This window comes from Bremia lactucae, linkage group LG8 (genome assembly GCF_004359215.1).
Source record: "Bremia lactucae strain SF5 linkage group LG8, whole genome shotgun sequence".
Classification (NCBI taxonomy): Eukaryota; Oomycota; class Peronosporomycetes; order Peronosporales; family Peronosporaceae; genus Bremia; species Bremia lactucae.
Window position 1 is genome coordinate 3,800,127 of NC_090617.1, and position 16,602 is coordinate 3,816,728.

Consider the following 16,602-nt stretch of genomic DNA (forward strand, 5'->3'; position numbering starts at 1 on the left):
GACAGATCAATTTTCTTGGACTCCCTTCACGCAATTGACATAGTCAAAGCGATTCTGGTTATCTTTGGGAGCTTATCGGTACTGCAAGTTTAACCTAAAAAAGTATTCTGATAGGATTAAGCACGCGTAACCCACCAATGATGTAGGCGGGCACGTCGTAATGCGGCCACGCTCTACTTAGACACACACCCTAGCACACCGAGGAAGCGGTTGAACCTGCTTCTCTTGCGTGCAGTGAGGTAGTTGCGGTAGGCGCGTTAGCGACCTTAGCCAACGCACTAAGTACTCTGATTAAGTGTCGTCACGGGAGCGGTAATCCGGCTCCTTGTGCGCCCTTACCAAGTAGGAAGTAGTTTTCAGACTGATTTATTTTTAATCGTATTAAATATAAATACATATTTTTACCAAATAAAATGTCATCTCTATAGATAACACTTAATATGTATTGCGGGCGTATCTTTCTAGATACCTCGCATAACGGATGACGCTAGCCGTCATCACGGATCACGCTAGGCATCATCCCTCCTAATGTGAATGCACTTATGTGCATCACAAACACAAGTGTTGGATACAAATGTGATCTACACCCGAGTGGTGTGTCTATTCCTATATTTATGTAATTGACCATCCCCTAAAGTACACCAAGTGTACTTTACGGGGAGTGTACAACATTAGGGCAACTTTAGCCCGTTTCAATTCGATCTTAAACTGTGACAATTTGTCGACTAAAGCTTCTAATAAAGTTTCTCCCAGTAAGCTCGAAATTCGTTTACACGAGCGATTGTTGAAAATTTGCACGCCAAGCAGGTGGCTAGCCCTTCTCAAAATTTTAGAGGTCCAATTGTTAACAGCTGGAGAATCCAGAATGAACTTGAAGGTTCATGCGCTGGTTTGTGAGTATGATGAAGGGGTATTTAATGTCATACGACTGCACGGCTTTGCGCACCGATACATAATCATTCGAGATCAGTAGGAAAGATGCAGTCATATTGGGCGCGTACGCAATTCAGCGTCACGAAGGCCAAATGAGTCACGTTCCTCTCCAGCATCCTTGCCTTTCAGGCTACTAGTTGCGGCTTCGACTATAGATGACATGTAGCGGTTACAGTAGCCATCGAGAGCGACTTTGAGAGCAACACATCATTGCATGCGGAAGAACCGCAATGGAGTGGCTGCGATGCTGCAAGAGGCACGGCAATGGACGCGATTTGCTTTCTGTAATTAACGAACTGCTTCCGCTTGCCCTTTCGACACAAGCCATCTAAAGGCAGAAGTGACTTAAACAAAAATTTCGAATATCGCTTTTCTACACTGTAACAAAAATCTTGCGATAAGAAAAAAGATTTACGATATTTTAGTTAAAAAAAAGCTGACCAAATAAAAAGACAATTATTTTAAAATAAAAGTAGTTACATTTTATTTTAGCTCTTTTACAAAGCCACTGCAATCTTGCCGCTGCAGTCAAGACGATGGTAGGCAACAAGCACAAGAATGGCATTATCTGCACGTTTCCAGATTGTAACAAACCCATGCGCACCCAAAAATTTAAGATGCATTTTACACGGGCACATCTAAAGGAAGGTGAGGTCTATTCAGTGGACCATCGTCGGCAATTCGAAGTCGCTAGGGAGGAGAGCTCTTGTAGCCATATAAAGTCTGAGCTGAGCCCTTTAATTGCTACGGTGACAGAGGCACCGTTGAAAACGCCTGCACCAAAAAATTCGAGCAACAATTTGTGCAAGGAAACCGTTGCTACCGTCCACGATGACATCCTAACAGCACAAGCGAGGCAGGTGCCGACTCAGCAAATTCCAGTACCCCCTCAGCCAAACGACCCAGTCATACCCGCCGTTAAAAGCAAAACTACTGCCACTGCTACAAGGGCACTACCTAATTCCATTAATATTACCACTGTGGTGCCGGCGTCCGCGGCTACGTCACCGCCGAGTCAGTACTCCAGCGGCAGCAAACGCCCCGTTACCGCGATAGAGAGCTCCTCTGTAGATGTAGTTGACTCGACGAACGCTCTTTTGATGCAATTCATTGCGCTGATGGATCAGCGATTTCAGGAGCTGGTGGGAAAGATGGGCGAAATGATTGACGTGCAGAAGGACCTGATCGATGCCTTGCAAAGTAGCAACCCCAATGGACAAGCACCAGCATCGGCATTCTCGCAAGCTGTTGAGGTGGTAATGAAGCGGCGCAAAAAAGATTTAAGCCCCCGCGGCGATAGTATTAGTGGCAGTAATGACGCTGACGGAGAAGACCAGGGAATTGTTTTGTAACAATATCGGAATATTTAGGCATCTGAGGTATAAAAGGCAGTTCATTCATGGTACGTCGCCGACAAATTTTTGCGTTATGAAGTTTCTTCGCCATTTTCAATTCACAGTGATCGAGACCATTATAAAACTTTTAATTTATCATAATGAAGTACGAATTTATTTATTTGTGTCTGCATTTCGTCGATATTAAGAAAATGTAAAGGTGGGAATATATCCAATAGACATTCTTATTGATAATGAATACTTCAAATTTCTCTTAAGATTAGTTGAGACACTGAGCCTCAAATAATAGTCTTTTTTATCAGCGATATTTCTCCTCGATTTTCTAAGCACCAATTATAGAATTTCAAAGATTGATAAATAATGTCGTCGTGGATATAGGATGTAACCCAGCGAGGAAATAAACTGAAAAAAATCGGTTAAATGGACTGGTTGTGCAGAGTAAGGCGATTTAAAATATTGGCCTTCAGCTGGTCTTTTAAATTCGGTTCCGTGCTTGTAGAAAATTGAGGGTGGAGAAAAAACGATGAGGCTTTCTAATAGAAGGGAGCGGAAAAGTAAAAAGTGTGGTTTGATCAATCATTGCCATTGAACATTAACTTGTTTAAAAATAAGAGTAATGAATTCGTTAGGACACTAGGACATCAGATTTGAAGCTGATGTCCAGCAAAATTCTGCAGACCACTAAAATGAGGCTTCTTATTGATTGGATTATTCTTAGCTGCTGCAAGTATATAAAGGCGTTTGTGCTGGACTACTTCAATTGCTCAAGCAAAGTAAACAGTGCAAGCTTGGCGCTGGCATTAAGTGTGTTCCCTTCTGCTTCCTGAACCCGCCGAAGGACTGCAAAAGCGTTATTTGCACGACACCAGTTGAGGTTTTTATCATTCAATATTACAGCACTCTCCAAAGCCAGTAATGAGTTGGTTTGTAGCGATTCCAATGCTGCTTTTGCAATATGTTGAGCCAACATAGCCAAACCTCCAGCCTCAGCAAGAAGCGATTGATTGGCAGTGTTAAGGTGTACACCGTGATGCAAAGCCCATGCTGCACTGCTGTTGACGTCTTCGGCGTATACTTCGGACAGCAACAACACAAGATCCGGCAACGCACCACTCTGACGAAGCAAATCCTGTGCGTCAATGTCTCCTCCAGAAAGTATATTACCTAAAGCAAACGCTGCTATACTGCGGAGCGGATCACTGTGCTCATCTTTAAGCAATTCGCCCATTCGTAATACACCATCTTGATTAATGACCTCGCGACGGCCCTGGGTACCACTAGCGATGTTAGCAATGCAACTACAGGCCGCTCGTTTTATTGGTTCATGCGTGGTTGTTATCACGTTTAATGCTGCACCAACGACTGCAGGAGAAGAAACAGCTTCAGCTGCTAAAGGCTCCAGTGCTAAGTTACCCAACACGAGGCATGCAGCTGCTTGCAGGCGCGTATCCGTTTGCGTCAAAAATGGGGTAATGGTCTTCAGTGCGCCCAATTTAATAAGATGCTGGGTAAGCTGTGTCTTCGTCGAAAGACGAATGATGGCTAGAAAGGCGGGAATTAACAGATCGGAAGATGCGATGGTATCGCTGTCGTTCAGAAAGCCCAAGAGCACCCCGAGAGCGTCACTATATAAAATTTCAAGCGCATGCTGCTCTTTCAAAGTTTCATCAAGCGTAGAGCTCAGGCCAAGCGCATTAATAGCTTTTACACGTTCACCCGTTGTCGAGTTGTTGGCCTTGAGCACCTTTGCTAGGTCAGATATGCTTGAAGAAGACGTTGAGAAAACACGACTGATTTTGACTGGCAGCTGGTAATGCCTCTGAGATCGAGTATTGTAAACCAAATTTAATCCCGAGATGTTGCTGGAAGCAGACGCGATAGAGAGAGTGCCCGAGCGGTACACACGATGCAACAATCTCGCCATCTCTTTGACTTGTTACCAATTAATTGGAATGGAATAACAATTGGACCTCTAACAGTAGTCTTTCTAAATAAATAAGCATAAAGAACGTCTTGCAAAAATATTATAAATGTATTAGGATGAACCACCCCGATTTGTGTCAAATCTATCTTTATATTTTTTTTCATGATGTTAGGGGCACAAAAAATCGGTGACACACTTTCTGGGAATACCTGTGCGCGAGACGTTCTGGCAAAGGCTCATTGGTTATTTAACAAAGGGCACTGGGAAGGAAGCAAAACTTAAGGCATTTAGAAAAACTGTGCGACAAGAGAAGCGCCGAACTTATCTGTAATAACGGCAGCTAAGAATAAGAAGCTCAAAAAGAGTAGTATGCTAAAGTATGGGTATATCGGCGAATTCTGTGCAGTAATGCACATACTAACAGAATGGTATTTAACATGAGGACATCAAGATGAATAAGGCGTCCTCAAATTTGTGGATCAGGAGTGCGCAACTACAAGCAGTCGCCAATCAAAAATACCGATTTCTTGCGAATCTCGCAAGCTCAAGCTCACCAGTCCGCGGTGGAACGACACTGCATCGTATTAGTATTGATACGATGGCCTGTTAGACTATCTTCTCAAGTGTTCAGGTGCAAGTAAATTAATCAGGTTTTCGCATGAGAATTTCTCGACCTATGTACGCACGCCATTCTATGCTGCAGCTCTAGGGATATATTTTGCTAAGCTTACGCTTTGTGCAGGAGCAGATATTAGTAGTGCAAGGATGTCTTACAGCTATCATCAGTTTTATGCTATCAGGAACTCGGTACTGCCCGATTATATCATGTTAATCTGTGCTTACAGGAGGCAATGTATAGAATTAGGGGACATCGACAAGAAATCGTATTGTCAATAACCCAATTTCTTCTTCCATTGACCTTGACCTACTAAGAAACGAAAATAATGAAGACTGTAATAGCTTGAGTCTATTCGGAGGCCACTAAAGTGAGTAACAAGATTGTCGACCACATGTCAAGGTAATAAAGGCATGAAACAGTCGACCGCATGTCCAAGGGAAAATCGGATCACATGCAGACGCTAATTAAATTTCTGACTTCTGAGGTTACAATACGCGGCCAGCGCGATTCAAATGGTCGCCTTCCAGCTCTTATGATTATAGCAGCTCTAATTTTAGCTTCTAAGCTCTTATCCCCAATTAAGAGGACGCGTTTGACATTTAACATGTTAAGAAAAGTTGATGTGCAGCGCTTCGGCACCATGGTCTAGCCACTGCCACACACATTTCTTTTCATTTACAATTTCGCTCTGTACCGCAAGCGGCCTACTTAACCTCACGCCGTCATGAATCCCCAGCTATCGCCCATCGCTTTTAGTGGCTACAATCTTGGTGATGTCTTTAACTTGACGGCGCCAATCGATTTGCTCGACGATGAAGACTTTGAAAGCACGATGCTGATGATGGATTGCCCGGCTTTACGAAGGGGAGTCCCTGATACATCAGAGTTGGGCTTACCTGAGCTTAACGACACATTCAATGCCCACGATGCTGAGTCGCTTCATGCCACTAATGGACAACATTTGATCAATGCACACGGGCCAGACAAATTCACGGGATTTAACCCGTACCATATCTCTGACATGAAGATACAAAGCAGCAGTTATGCTGGTTTCGGTGCTGATGCGCTCAAGCAGGAGGCCGGCCAACCTGGCTGTTCGCCACTTGGAGACCCTTTCTTTCGTGGGTCGTGGGATAATTTTGTTGGCACTGTATCGAGACCTGTCCTGTCCTCCTTAACTCCAGCAAGTGGTTGCTTAAGTCCCATTTCAATATGGGCCACTCCTGGTCGTGTTGCCCCACTGCCACTTGATGTTTTTCTCCCCAACTCATTGCCATTAACTCCACCGACGCTGCGCTCAATGCTGGGCGCCACATCCTCCTTGCCAGCATCGTCTTCTTCGTCAACTCAATCAAAAAGCACTCGACGAACAAAACAATGTATGGCGGTAGGATGCACTCGACGAGCGCAATCGAATGATCGGTGTAAGACTCATGGAGGTGGAGCGCGGTGCCAAGTTGAGAGCTGCAGCAAGAGCTCACAAGGAGGTGGTCTTTGTCGTGCTCACGGAGGTGGCAAAAAGTGCCGCGTATCGGGATGCTCCAAAGGCACGCAACGCCATGGTTTGTGCTACGTCCATGGAGGAATCCGTCGTTGCATTATGGAAGGTTGCGTGAAGAAAGACCGTGGCAACGGCTACTGCATCTCACACGGAGGCGGTAGGCGATGCGAGGTTGGAAATTGCAACCGTTCAGTTCGGAAAGGGAACCACTGCCAATTGCACCAAAATATAATCGGGGATAACGTCGTGTTGCAGCTTCGATACTAATAAATGAGGACTCAATGTAAATATTAAAAATTTGAATCGATAACTGCGGCGTAAGCCACTTGTGATGCATCGAAGCCAGTTCCGTTGTTTCACCCTCTTTTATCAGTTACATAACGATGCAACCCTTTGAGCTGTTTTTGACTAATCCAGTGCGCACAATGCTTCCTTCACTGATGTAGGCTGAGCTGTGGCTACAGCCTTCCGTATCCCAGTCTAAGGCCACGTGATAGTAGTCATCGTATAGCCGACGCTGCATCACCACGCCGGAGCCAAATGGAGTCATCACTACGTCGCCACGACATGCCTTGACCAATCCAATTACGCTGACAGGGTGCAGGTATGCACAAGCGTGAGCTGACATCAATCCAAGCCGAAGAGATACAACGTGAACCCCATCGACTTCACGCACTTCTTCTAAAATTCCCGATCCAAATAACGTATCGACGGGCTGTCCCACTACACCTCGCACTGATCGTCGGAGGCTGCTGGAATGAAAGTAGCCATGCATGCCGTGAAAATTAACAACGTAAATGCCGTCGATTCGACGGTGGGTTTGAACAATCCCCTCCCCAAACGGTGTTTCTACGAGAGACCCAGTCACGTACAGAGTCTGTGCGGCTTTCACTAATGGATTGCATTTTTCAATGTTGTTACTTGTTCCGGACATAAGGTAGCTAAACGGGTTTTTTACCAACAACTCAAGCTTCTTACGTTTTCCCTGCGAAGATGCAGATGGTGTCTCACTTGTTTCTTTGGCTTGAACATACGCCACAACATCACTAAAACAAGTTTTAACGAGAGTCGCTTTCAAGCACCCATGATAAGGCTTGCTCATGGTCGTAGTAGCCCGACCAAAAACAGTATTGATATCACGGTTGACGCCAACTTCATCCGCGAAGGGATTCCGTATCTCATTAGCAGTAGCAAATGTTGAGAATCCATATCTAAATAAATGTAATATACCTCCACCCCCTGGTGATGGCGAAATTCTCTTTTCTAGTGCAGTGTCTTCAGTTGCAAATGTACGAGCTCGTGGATCCTTGTCAGCGTCCGCAACAAAATTAATGAAGTCTTTCATTAAATAAGTTGTCACGTAATTGTCCTGCGAAAGTCTCCAGTCCGTCAATTCAATTGAATATACTTCATCTGACGCTCGGTAGCGCCTTACAATACCCTTGCCGTATGGCGTAGTTACGCATGAGCCAACTGGTACAGGTCCTGCGGGTAACGCAATTGCATTTTTACTAGAGCCCAATCGAAGCATTGAAAAAAAGCTTCGAGGGGGACACACCGGTGACAGCTGCAGATGCCGCTCCTGCACAAAAACATGTACAGGCGACGAGAATTCTTCATTCTGAGTCTTCAAACCGCTGTGAAATAGCTGTAGCTCGTAAACGTGGTCGGCCTCGCGAAAGTTTAAAACGATACCACGCCCAAAAGGCGAGTTGACAACCATAGTTAAGCCAAACAATGGCTTAGAACCGGATCCGCCAGGTACAAACGTGATAAGTTTTTTTGTAATAAAGCCAAGGCCCGATCGAACACCGGCAAAAATCCGAGGTGACGTCAAGTCACTGGAAGCATAGTTTTTCAAAAAATCATCATCGACGGGTTGCAGCGAATCCATATTTAAGTACGCCACGATGTGCAGCACTGTCTGATCGCCTGGAATGGACACCGTGTAAATATTATCTTCAGCCCGGTATGACAGCACACGACCGATGCCAAATAAAGTTTTGACTAAAGTGTGAGCCGCAAGTATACGGACAGGTGGCGAGCGGTAGAACTTAACATAATTTAGTGAGCTTTTGGGGATGATCGAGAAGTCTGATGAAACGTAAGCTGTCAAGCTGTCTTCCGGTAGAAAGGCTTGTACGCGCTTGTGATGCGTAAGCGATGGCCAATCTGTCAAATCAACACAATATATACCATCGATGCCGCGGTATTTACGAACAATGCCACGTCCCATTGACGTACGAACGACGGAGTTCAAAGCGAATACCTGAGGCTTCATCACCAAAGAGGAAGATCCTAAGGTTTTCGATATCAATGCATTTGCCGCGGTCAAGTCACAATTTAATTGCAGTCTTGCGCGTTCTCGACTTTGCGACGTGAGCCACGACTTTATGTTGGCAAAGGAGTGGCCAGCGTCATCGCAAATCTTTTTTAGTCCACTAAGTCGAATCATTTTCATGCCAAAAGCTTCAACCGCTGCTCCTACATACGTATCAAAAAAGAGTATGTTCATCTTACGCCAACGGGTTAAATCCTCTCTCGAATGATAATTAAACATCTTTTCCATCGGCTGCACACGCTGAAAGAAGGCAGCTTCTAACGCATCAGAACCAAACCTTTCCACGATAAGTTCCGCCGCACGAACATCACCTTGACCGTTGTCGCCGACAAACACGTGCTTAAACTCCGGGTAAAGTTGATAAAACTCCCCAAAATTCTCAAACTTTTTCTGCGCCATAGGCTCCAGATCGCCTTGCCACATAAAAGCACGACCAGACGTCAAATTACCCGCAAGCAACGTTGGCAGCGTGTGCATGCCCATCATTTCGTGCAGTGCAGCAAATTTAGCGTATGACTTTTTCTCAGATACATCCTTATACACGTGTGGTCGAGCTGAAAGAAACACCAAATTGCCCACTCGATTATCTTCCCACTCGTCTGGCCCCACGGTACCCATATCCAGCTCACGATAGAAAGGAAGCACCCCCGGATACAACGTGTGTCGAGGATATCGCGTATCTAAACCAGCTGGATACCGTCCACCTGAGGAATAGAGCGTATCATCAACATCGCTTAATACCTTTCGCCAAGCTTGGTGCTTACGATTACGACCCCGCTTTGTTCCAAGTCGCATATGTGCAATTTGCACGCTAGCTTCGCGATGAATATGGCCCAAAATATCAGCACGAACGACCGAGTCACGGACGTCGTTGAATACGAGCTTGTGCATACTATGAAAGTCCCCTTTAGCATCCGTATACGTTTTCAGATTGCTCAAATCGTCACCTTGCGTCCTTAAAATAATATTGCGCACCCACTTTTCTGCCATTGGATGCGCACTGATCTTCATCACCATCAACGCGTCCAGTAGCACCGCTCGAGACATCACGGACAATTCTGCTAAACGAGTGGTACACAACAAATCAAGAATCAGTGTGCGACGTTGGTCCTCGCGCACACTCGAATGATCTTTTACTTTATAGAAGAGCAGTGCGAGCTGAATGTGATTCAAAATATAATTCAGCTCGTCTTTCCCAGCTCCTGCCAGAATCCGATAGATTTTGAGCTCGCGTCGCTTGACCTCCGCAAAGTTGATCATGTTGTTAATGGTACTGGGTAAATAGTGACGGTCGATGCGACTTACGCATTCCGTGACAAGAAATGTTTTTTCCTTTGCTGTGGCTTTATACTTGAATAATTTATGCGAGAGTTGCCTGGAAGCTTCCTTAAGTTTTGGCCGACGACTGATTTCTTGTCTATGCAAGAACCTATCGAAGTAATGCACGCTCATGGTGAAGCAAAAGACGAGCACCAAGCCAAGCGCGGAATTCCACTGGCCGACAGCGAGCGGTGAGTCTTTAATGTACAGCATTGCGGCACTAAAGAGGAAGGCCGTGCCCGTCCAAAAGCGGTTTTCGAACTCCTGCGCGTCGTGCCAACGCCACCTTGAAGACTCCGTGGATAGGTACAGTCCAATGACGTACATAATACCGATCCAGGATGCACACAGCAGTGGTGCGTAGGCGAAGAAAGCCATGACCACTAGCGCAAGAAGCACGCCAAAAAAAATTACGCCCACCAGCACGAGAGCACTGCTCGCTGGTTCGCTCTTTTTCTTGATCGCAACGAATTTGCGTGTCTTTGCTGTGGCTCGTAGCGACAGTGGGGAGGTCGATGCAGACATATTAACCTGTGTTTGCATCGTCAGTGCCATAAGTGATGGTCCAGCTCCGGCTAAGCAAGGCGAAAACACGGCACCTTCTGACTATGATTCTCGCCTAATTAGCGTTCGCAGACGGACCGCGAAATCCTGTGCTAATGCATGATCATCCTGAAGAATAGTCTTACCCCTAATTCGCGAAGCAATGTCACAAAAAAACAAATTAACTTGGCAAACTTCCCTAGCCCGAATACGACTAGAACTAAATAATGCGCTCCGAGCTTAATATGAGAATCATAAGCGCATTTATGGTGGTGATCGAGGTGTATTGGAAGGCACAATACTATGTTGACGAGGTGCGTCAAGCAACTTGTATTGAGTTTACACAGAACAAGTGTAACTGGGCACCTTCGCTAGTGATGATTCAATACTAATTAATACAGTCATTCGATGGATCCAATGTAACGGGGCACTACGACTTGTGTAACGGGGCACTGCGACTTGTACTGTTTCAGTACAAGTCCAGTTCACACTGCTTCAGATGTGAGTGGTGCCTCTCGTTAAGTGACATACACTGTACGTATAGAGGAAGACTTCTCTTAAGACAAGTTAACTTAAGAGGGTAAAATGAAAACTGTATTAATATAGTTAAGTGTCTTGTTAATCTATCTTTGTAAATGTTGTCTTAACTATAAACTAATACTAAACATGTAAATGAATTCTTATCTATCTTATCTCGTAACTCTCTTTGATTACTTCTACAGCTGATTAGTCTGCGGAATAAATAGACATAATGGTCTATACCTATTTATGGATAAGAATTCAGGAAATTACTATTTAAAGTAATTTCCTCCAAATATTATCTACCTTTTGGATAATATTAATTAACAATCTTTTATTGTTAATTTCATGTAACGATACACCCCGTTACAAATCAGCTGTAGAAGTAATCAAAGAGAGTTACGAGATAAGATAGATAAGAATTCATTTACATGTTTAGTATTAGTTTATAGTTAAGACAACATTTACAAAGATAGATTAACAAGACACTTAACTATATTAATACAGTTTTCATTTTACACTCTTAAGCTAACTTGCCTTAAGAGAAGTCTTCCTCTATACGTACAGTGTACGTCACCTAACGAGAGGCACCACTCACATCTGAAGCAGTGTGAAGTGGACTTGTACTGAAACAGTACAAGTCGCAGTGCCCCGTTACACCTGGTAGCACTTTGTAGTCCGTCCAAGGACCACATTTCCCACATTTAACATGGACATGTTAGATGGTAGTGGGAATACGCATCACGTTTCCCCTGAAAGCTACTCCTTTCTAAGTGATATAGAAAGGAGTGCGGTTGAACGAATGAGTTCATCCGTAGGAAACGATGCAATCCTGGCATTACTGTCCAACTTAGACAGAGATGCCCTCCATTCAACCGTCGCCAAGTTCATACAACATGAACTTGACGAGATGAAGGAAAAAGTAGCCTTGCTGAATCAGCAAGGCTCTCAACAGGCGGAACTGTTGAGATTACAACAGGTACAGACCCCTGTACCTGGGATGACGCAAACGCGTCGTCCCGAAACCTTAAAGATTGACATCTCTAAGTATAGGGGAGTCGAAGAAGGCTCCCTCTAAAGATGGTTTGTCGAGTTGGACGATGCCATAAGTGCTCGTCACATCGTCGACGAGCAACTGCAAATCGCATTTGCTCAATCAAACTTGGCAGGTCGTGCCAAAACTTGGGCATTGGGCCACAAGTTGCGCGACCCATATGTCTTTAGGTCGCTAGCTTTTAAAGCCCGGCTCAAACAGATGTTTGAACTTCCTAAGGCTGAGTTCAGAGCTCGATCAGAGCTTCTGAAACTCAAGCAAGGCAAGCGTGATGTTCACGCATATGCCCAGCACATACGACTCTTAGCGATTTGTATCGCAAACATTCATGAACACACGTGTATTACGGTGTTCATGCAAGGTCTTGCGGATGGTCCCGTAAAGACCCACCTGTTCCGCTTGGTACTAGATACGCTTGAAGAAGCATTACCAGTTGCGGAATAGGAGGACTTAAGCTTGTGACAGGCTCAAGCTGGTTTGTCATCATATCGTCCTTCAAGACGAAACAAGCTTGGAGGTCCAGAACCTATGGACCTCTCTTTTGTCAAAAGCGATTAACCTCGCTTATCGAACAATTAGCGATTGCAGAAATGCAATTGCTGTCAAAGTTAGGACATTACGCTCATGAGTGTAGTGCTCCACGCCCAGTACCGAGAGGTACTGAACGTAATTATGGACCGAATGCCAAAAAGAGCAACGGTCGCGGGTCCGACGTTGTTGAGAAATCGCAAAAGCGAAGCGGACCGCAAAAAAAACGGTCGGGGTCAGTAGGGGCGCAACGTCCTACTGATATAGCAACCTCAAGAGAATTTGCAAATCTTTTGACAAAAGTTGCTCCAGACACACAGTCATTTTGGGTCTCTGCGCCTGGCGATGAGGTATCCCTCATCACCTTAAAGTTAAAAGTGACACAAACTCTGCCACTTGGAGCCCTATTGGACTGCGAGCGTGTCATCAGACGTATAAACGTTAACGGGTGCAATGGAAAGACGAATAACTTTATTCGTCGCCAGACGCTTGAGGTCGTAGGCGCGCGACATCCCCCCAACGAGGATGACGGTGCGTCTAGCGACAAGCGTATCGATAACAGTAATGAAACGCGTAGTGAGATTTCACCACACGTTAAAAGATTAACAGTACGATGATGATTTTATCGTACTGGATTTGAATGACAAATTTGATGTCATTCTTTGTTTACCTTGGCTCAGAAAATACGAGCCAAGGATCAGCTGGCAGCATCGATCCGTAAGATGCCTGTCACTTGTTCAACAGATGACCATCTGATGAACGTCTTGGAGCGTCCTCAAGCGTGTGGATGTACTACGACTGAGTGCGATGGCCTCACTTGTGGTACGGTCGTTAGTACGACTGCACAAGATCACAGTGTGATTATTAATCACCCTGTGGAGTCATTTGCCGGTGGCTGTGCGAATGCACAGGCAGCGCCGAAGGTCAACCACTCGAATTTGTCGAGTGGATCGAGACATGAATGTACACCTAGCAGGCGACATTCAAGGAAGATATCGATTGCCCAAAAAGGACATCATGACGATCCTAGGTCGAGTAGAGAGTCGACCATAGAGGACCCGACTGTGATAGCGCAACCACAGTCAAAAGTCGTTGAGGGAATAAGTCCCCACGTACTTGAGGAGAAATCTCCTCACAATAGTTAATACTGAAGTGACTAGACTTCAGCATCACGAGGGATAAATCTCTCGGCAGGCTGTGAAAAAGGGGTCCCATGAAAAATCGAGACATTTGATGTCTTGGTTACTTACGGATCAAGAGCAGGCGCTTATACTCTTGATCTGTATACGCCTCCGAAGTCAATTTCGGAGACACCTGATCAGTTCTTGAGAGATCTGCGTACTCGTCGCAGAGGACGAAGACGTTATCGATATTCGGTCAGCGGTTGTATAAAGCGTTTGTCTTAAGTGACCAGTTGTATATTTTGGGAAAACGTAAAACTGGTCACTTAATACAAACCCTTAATACAAGAATTCGATTGAGTTTTGGGATGTATTCCCTGAAACATTTTCATGCTAGTTGCCTAAGGATAGAGGCACTCGACATGACATCGAGCTCAAACCAAGCTCAAAGTACTGTGTCATGAAGCAGTAGCCACTGCCTCGTGAACATGTACTTGTGATCGATAAATTCTTAACCGATCGAATTAAAGCGGGCCATGTAAGGGATTCAACCTCCCCACATAGCTCTCCGACCTTTTGTGTGCAAAAGGCCACAGGAGGGTGGCGGATAGTGCACTCACTCAACAAACTGAATAGGTATCGGCGTTGAGCCGGTACCGTTGCAGCATTATACTAAGAGTACGATCTTTTCGTCTATGGATCTGATGGATGGGTTCTATCAAATCCATATGCGTGAACGGGACATTCCGTACACAGCAGTGAGCACTCCCAATGGGATGCTCAGGGAATGACTAGTAATGCCGCAGGGGCTTAGTAACGCCCCTGCAACATATAACGGATGCGTAACGATTCTTTTGTGACTGGTGCGAGAATTTGTACCGGATTGTTATGACGATGTATTCGTCCATAGCCGGTCCATGGATGGAAAGACGGACGTAGAAGTTCATAAAACTCACGTTAGTCAGGTTCTTAAACTTTTGCAAAAGCATAAGTTGTAAGCAAATTTCAAGAAGTGAAATTCGCTGCAATCGAAATACCACTTCTTGGGTGCATTGTAGGCAAACACGGCTTGCGCCCTGATCCCGAAATGATAAAGGTGATCACCGACTGGCCAGTTCCAGTCGATGTCATGGAACTTAGAAAGTTCCTTGGTTTAGCGGCGTACTTGCACAAGTACTCACGCAATTATGCCGAGATGACAATTCATCTCTCTCGTCTCGAAAAAAATACAAGAAATGGATATGGAACGCTGGTTGTCAGCGCTCCTTTCAAGGTATCAAGCAAAGCTTGATGCATTCGCCCATATGGCGATTCCAGATCAAGACAGACCATTCCATGTGGTCTGTGACGCCAGCAATTTCGCAATCGGCTGCGCGATAATGCAATACGACACAGACGGCGCGGAGCGCGTCGTCAGTTACCAATCGCGTCAGCTACAACCAGCTGAACGCAATTACCCAGTGCATGACAAGGAGTTCTTTGCCATGAAATATGCATTATCTAAATTTAGGGTCTATCTCCTCGGAGATAGATCGTTCATCGTATATACGGACCTTGCGTCATTACGCACGGCCGTAAACAGTCCACACCTCTCGCAAAGAATGGCGAGGTGGCTGTCCTTCTTCGCGAAGTATAACTTCTACGTCGAATATAAACCAGGACGGCTTAATGTCGTCGCTGATGCGTTATCACGCCGACCCGATTTCGAGTCAGCTGTGCACCCCAACAGTGAAAGTGATCTTACTGTTGCAACACTCACTACTAGTGCTCCGTCATCAACCTTAGTTGATGACATAAAGAAAACCTATAAAGAAGATAAGGACCTTCTATGTTTGATGGATCATTTAATGAATCCATCCGATAAATCTTTTAAAGATTTACCGGCTTTGTATCGATCGTCATCCGATTGATACACGACACGCAATAATTTATTGCATTACGATCGTCATCCGATTGATACACGACACGCAATAATTTATTGCATTTCACAGCCGTTACCGGCGACACTCCACGGGCCTTCGTCCCAACTCACAATGATTTGCACTTGCGCATCGTGTATGAGTTGGTCACGATGCAACAACAAGTGAACATTGTGGACGTGACAAGACTTATCTCACAATAAGTCGCGACTTTTACTGGCCCCGCCAGTATCAGTTCGTGCTTGCGAGGTTCAACGGGTGACGCCTGGTGACGCCAGACCTTCTACCCGTGCGCGTCTTTAACCTCTACCACTCCCGACAGAGTGTTGGCAGTCGGTATTTATCGAATTCATTTTCGGATTTCCCGAAGACGATCACAAAAACAATGGAATCCTTGTTTTTGTAGACAGATTCAGCAAGATGGTACATCTTGCTGCAGTACCGGAGTCGATTACGGCTCCGGGTTGTGCCCGTGTCTTATCGACATGGTTTTCAAACTCCACGGTTTACCCCGTGAATTGGTATCGGATTGAGATCATCGATTCACAATGGAGTTCTGTCAATCCGTGTTCCGAGAGATCGGAACACGGCTGACTATGTCAATACCCGATCGCCCAGAAACGGATGGTCAATCAGAACGGTAAATCGCGTGTTTGAAGAGATACTTCGAGATTACGTCCAATCGTATCCGAATTAATGCGAGTTTTAGTTGATGGTCGAATTCGCCATCAATAATTAGGTGCATGCGTCAACAACGCAAACACTCATCTTCGTGAATGACTTACGCCATCCTCTCATTTCCATCCAATTAGAGGGATCCTCTTGTTTAAGGGGGGGGGGCTCGCACGAGCAAAACCATTTCTGGCGCATGCTCATCATGCGTCGAAGTTAACAACGACGCGAATGAGGTCGATGTCGATTGCTT

At 45.3% G+C, this 16,602-nt stretch overlaps 3 protein-coding genes across 3 annotated transcripts; 1 reads left to right on the forward strand and 2 right to left on the reverse strand.

Annotated features, from left to right (window-relative positions):
* Positions 1–1,469: 1,469 nt before the first annotated feature.
* Positions 1,470–2,285, forward strand: CCR75_002294 (uncharacterized protein; the record flags this gene model as incomplete). Its single annotated transcript, XM_067960392.1, has 1 exon — positions 1,470–2,285. The coding sequence occupies one exon, from the start codon at positions 1,470–1,472 to the stop codon at positions 2,283–2,285; it is 816 nt and encodes a 271-aa protein (XP_067815734.1).
* A 754-nt stretch (positions 2,286–3,039) lies between these two features.
* Positions 3,040–4,212, reverse strand: CCR75_002295 (uncharacterized protein; the record flags this gene model as incomplete). The annotated part of the gene is made up of 1 exon (XM_067960393.1): positions 3,040–4,212. One exon carries the CDS (start codon positions 4,210–4,212, stop codon positions 3,040–3,042), a length of 1,173 nt encoding a protein of 390 aa, XP_067815735.1.
* Positions 4,213–6,705: 2,493 nt separating this feature from the next.
* CCR75_002296 (uncharacterized protein) lies at positions 6,706–10,548 on the reverse strand (the record flags this gene model as incomplete). Its single annotated transcript, XM_067960394.1, has 1 exon — positions 6,706–10,548. The coding sequence occupies one exon, from the start codon at positions 10,546–10,548 to the stop codon at positions 6,706–6,708; it is 3,843 nt and encodes a 1,280-aa protein (XP_067815736.1).
* Positions 10,549–16,602: the final 6,054 nt, after the last annotated feature.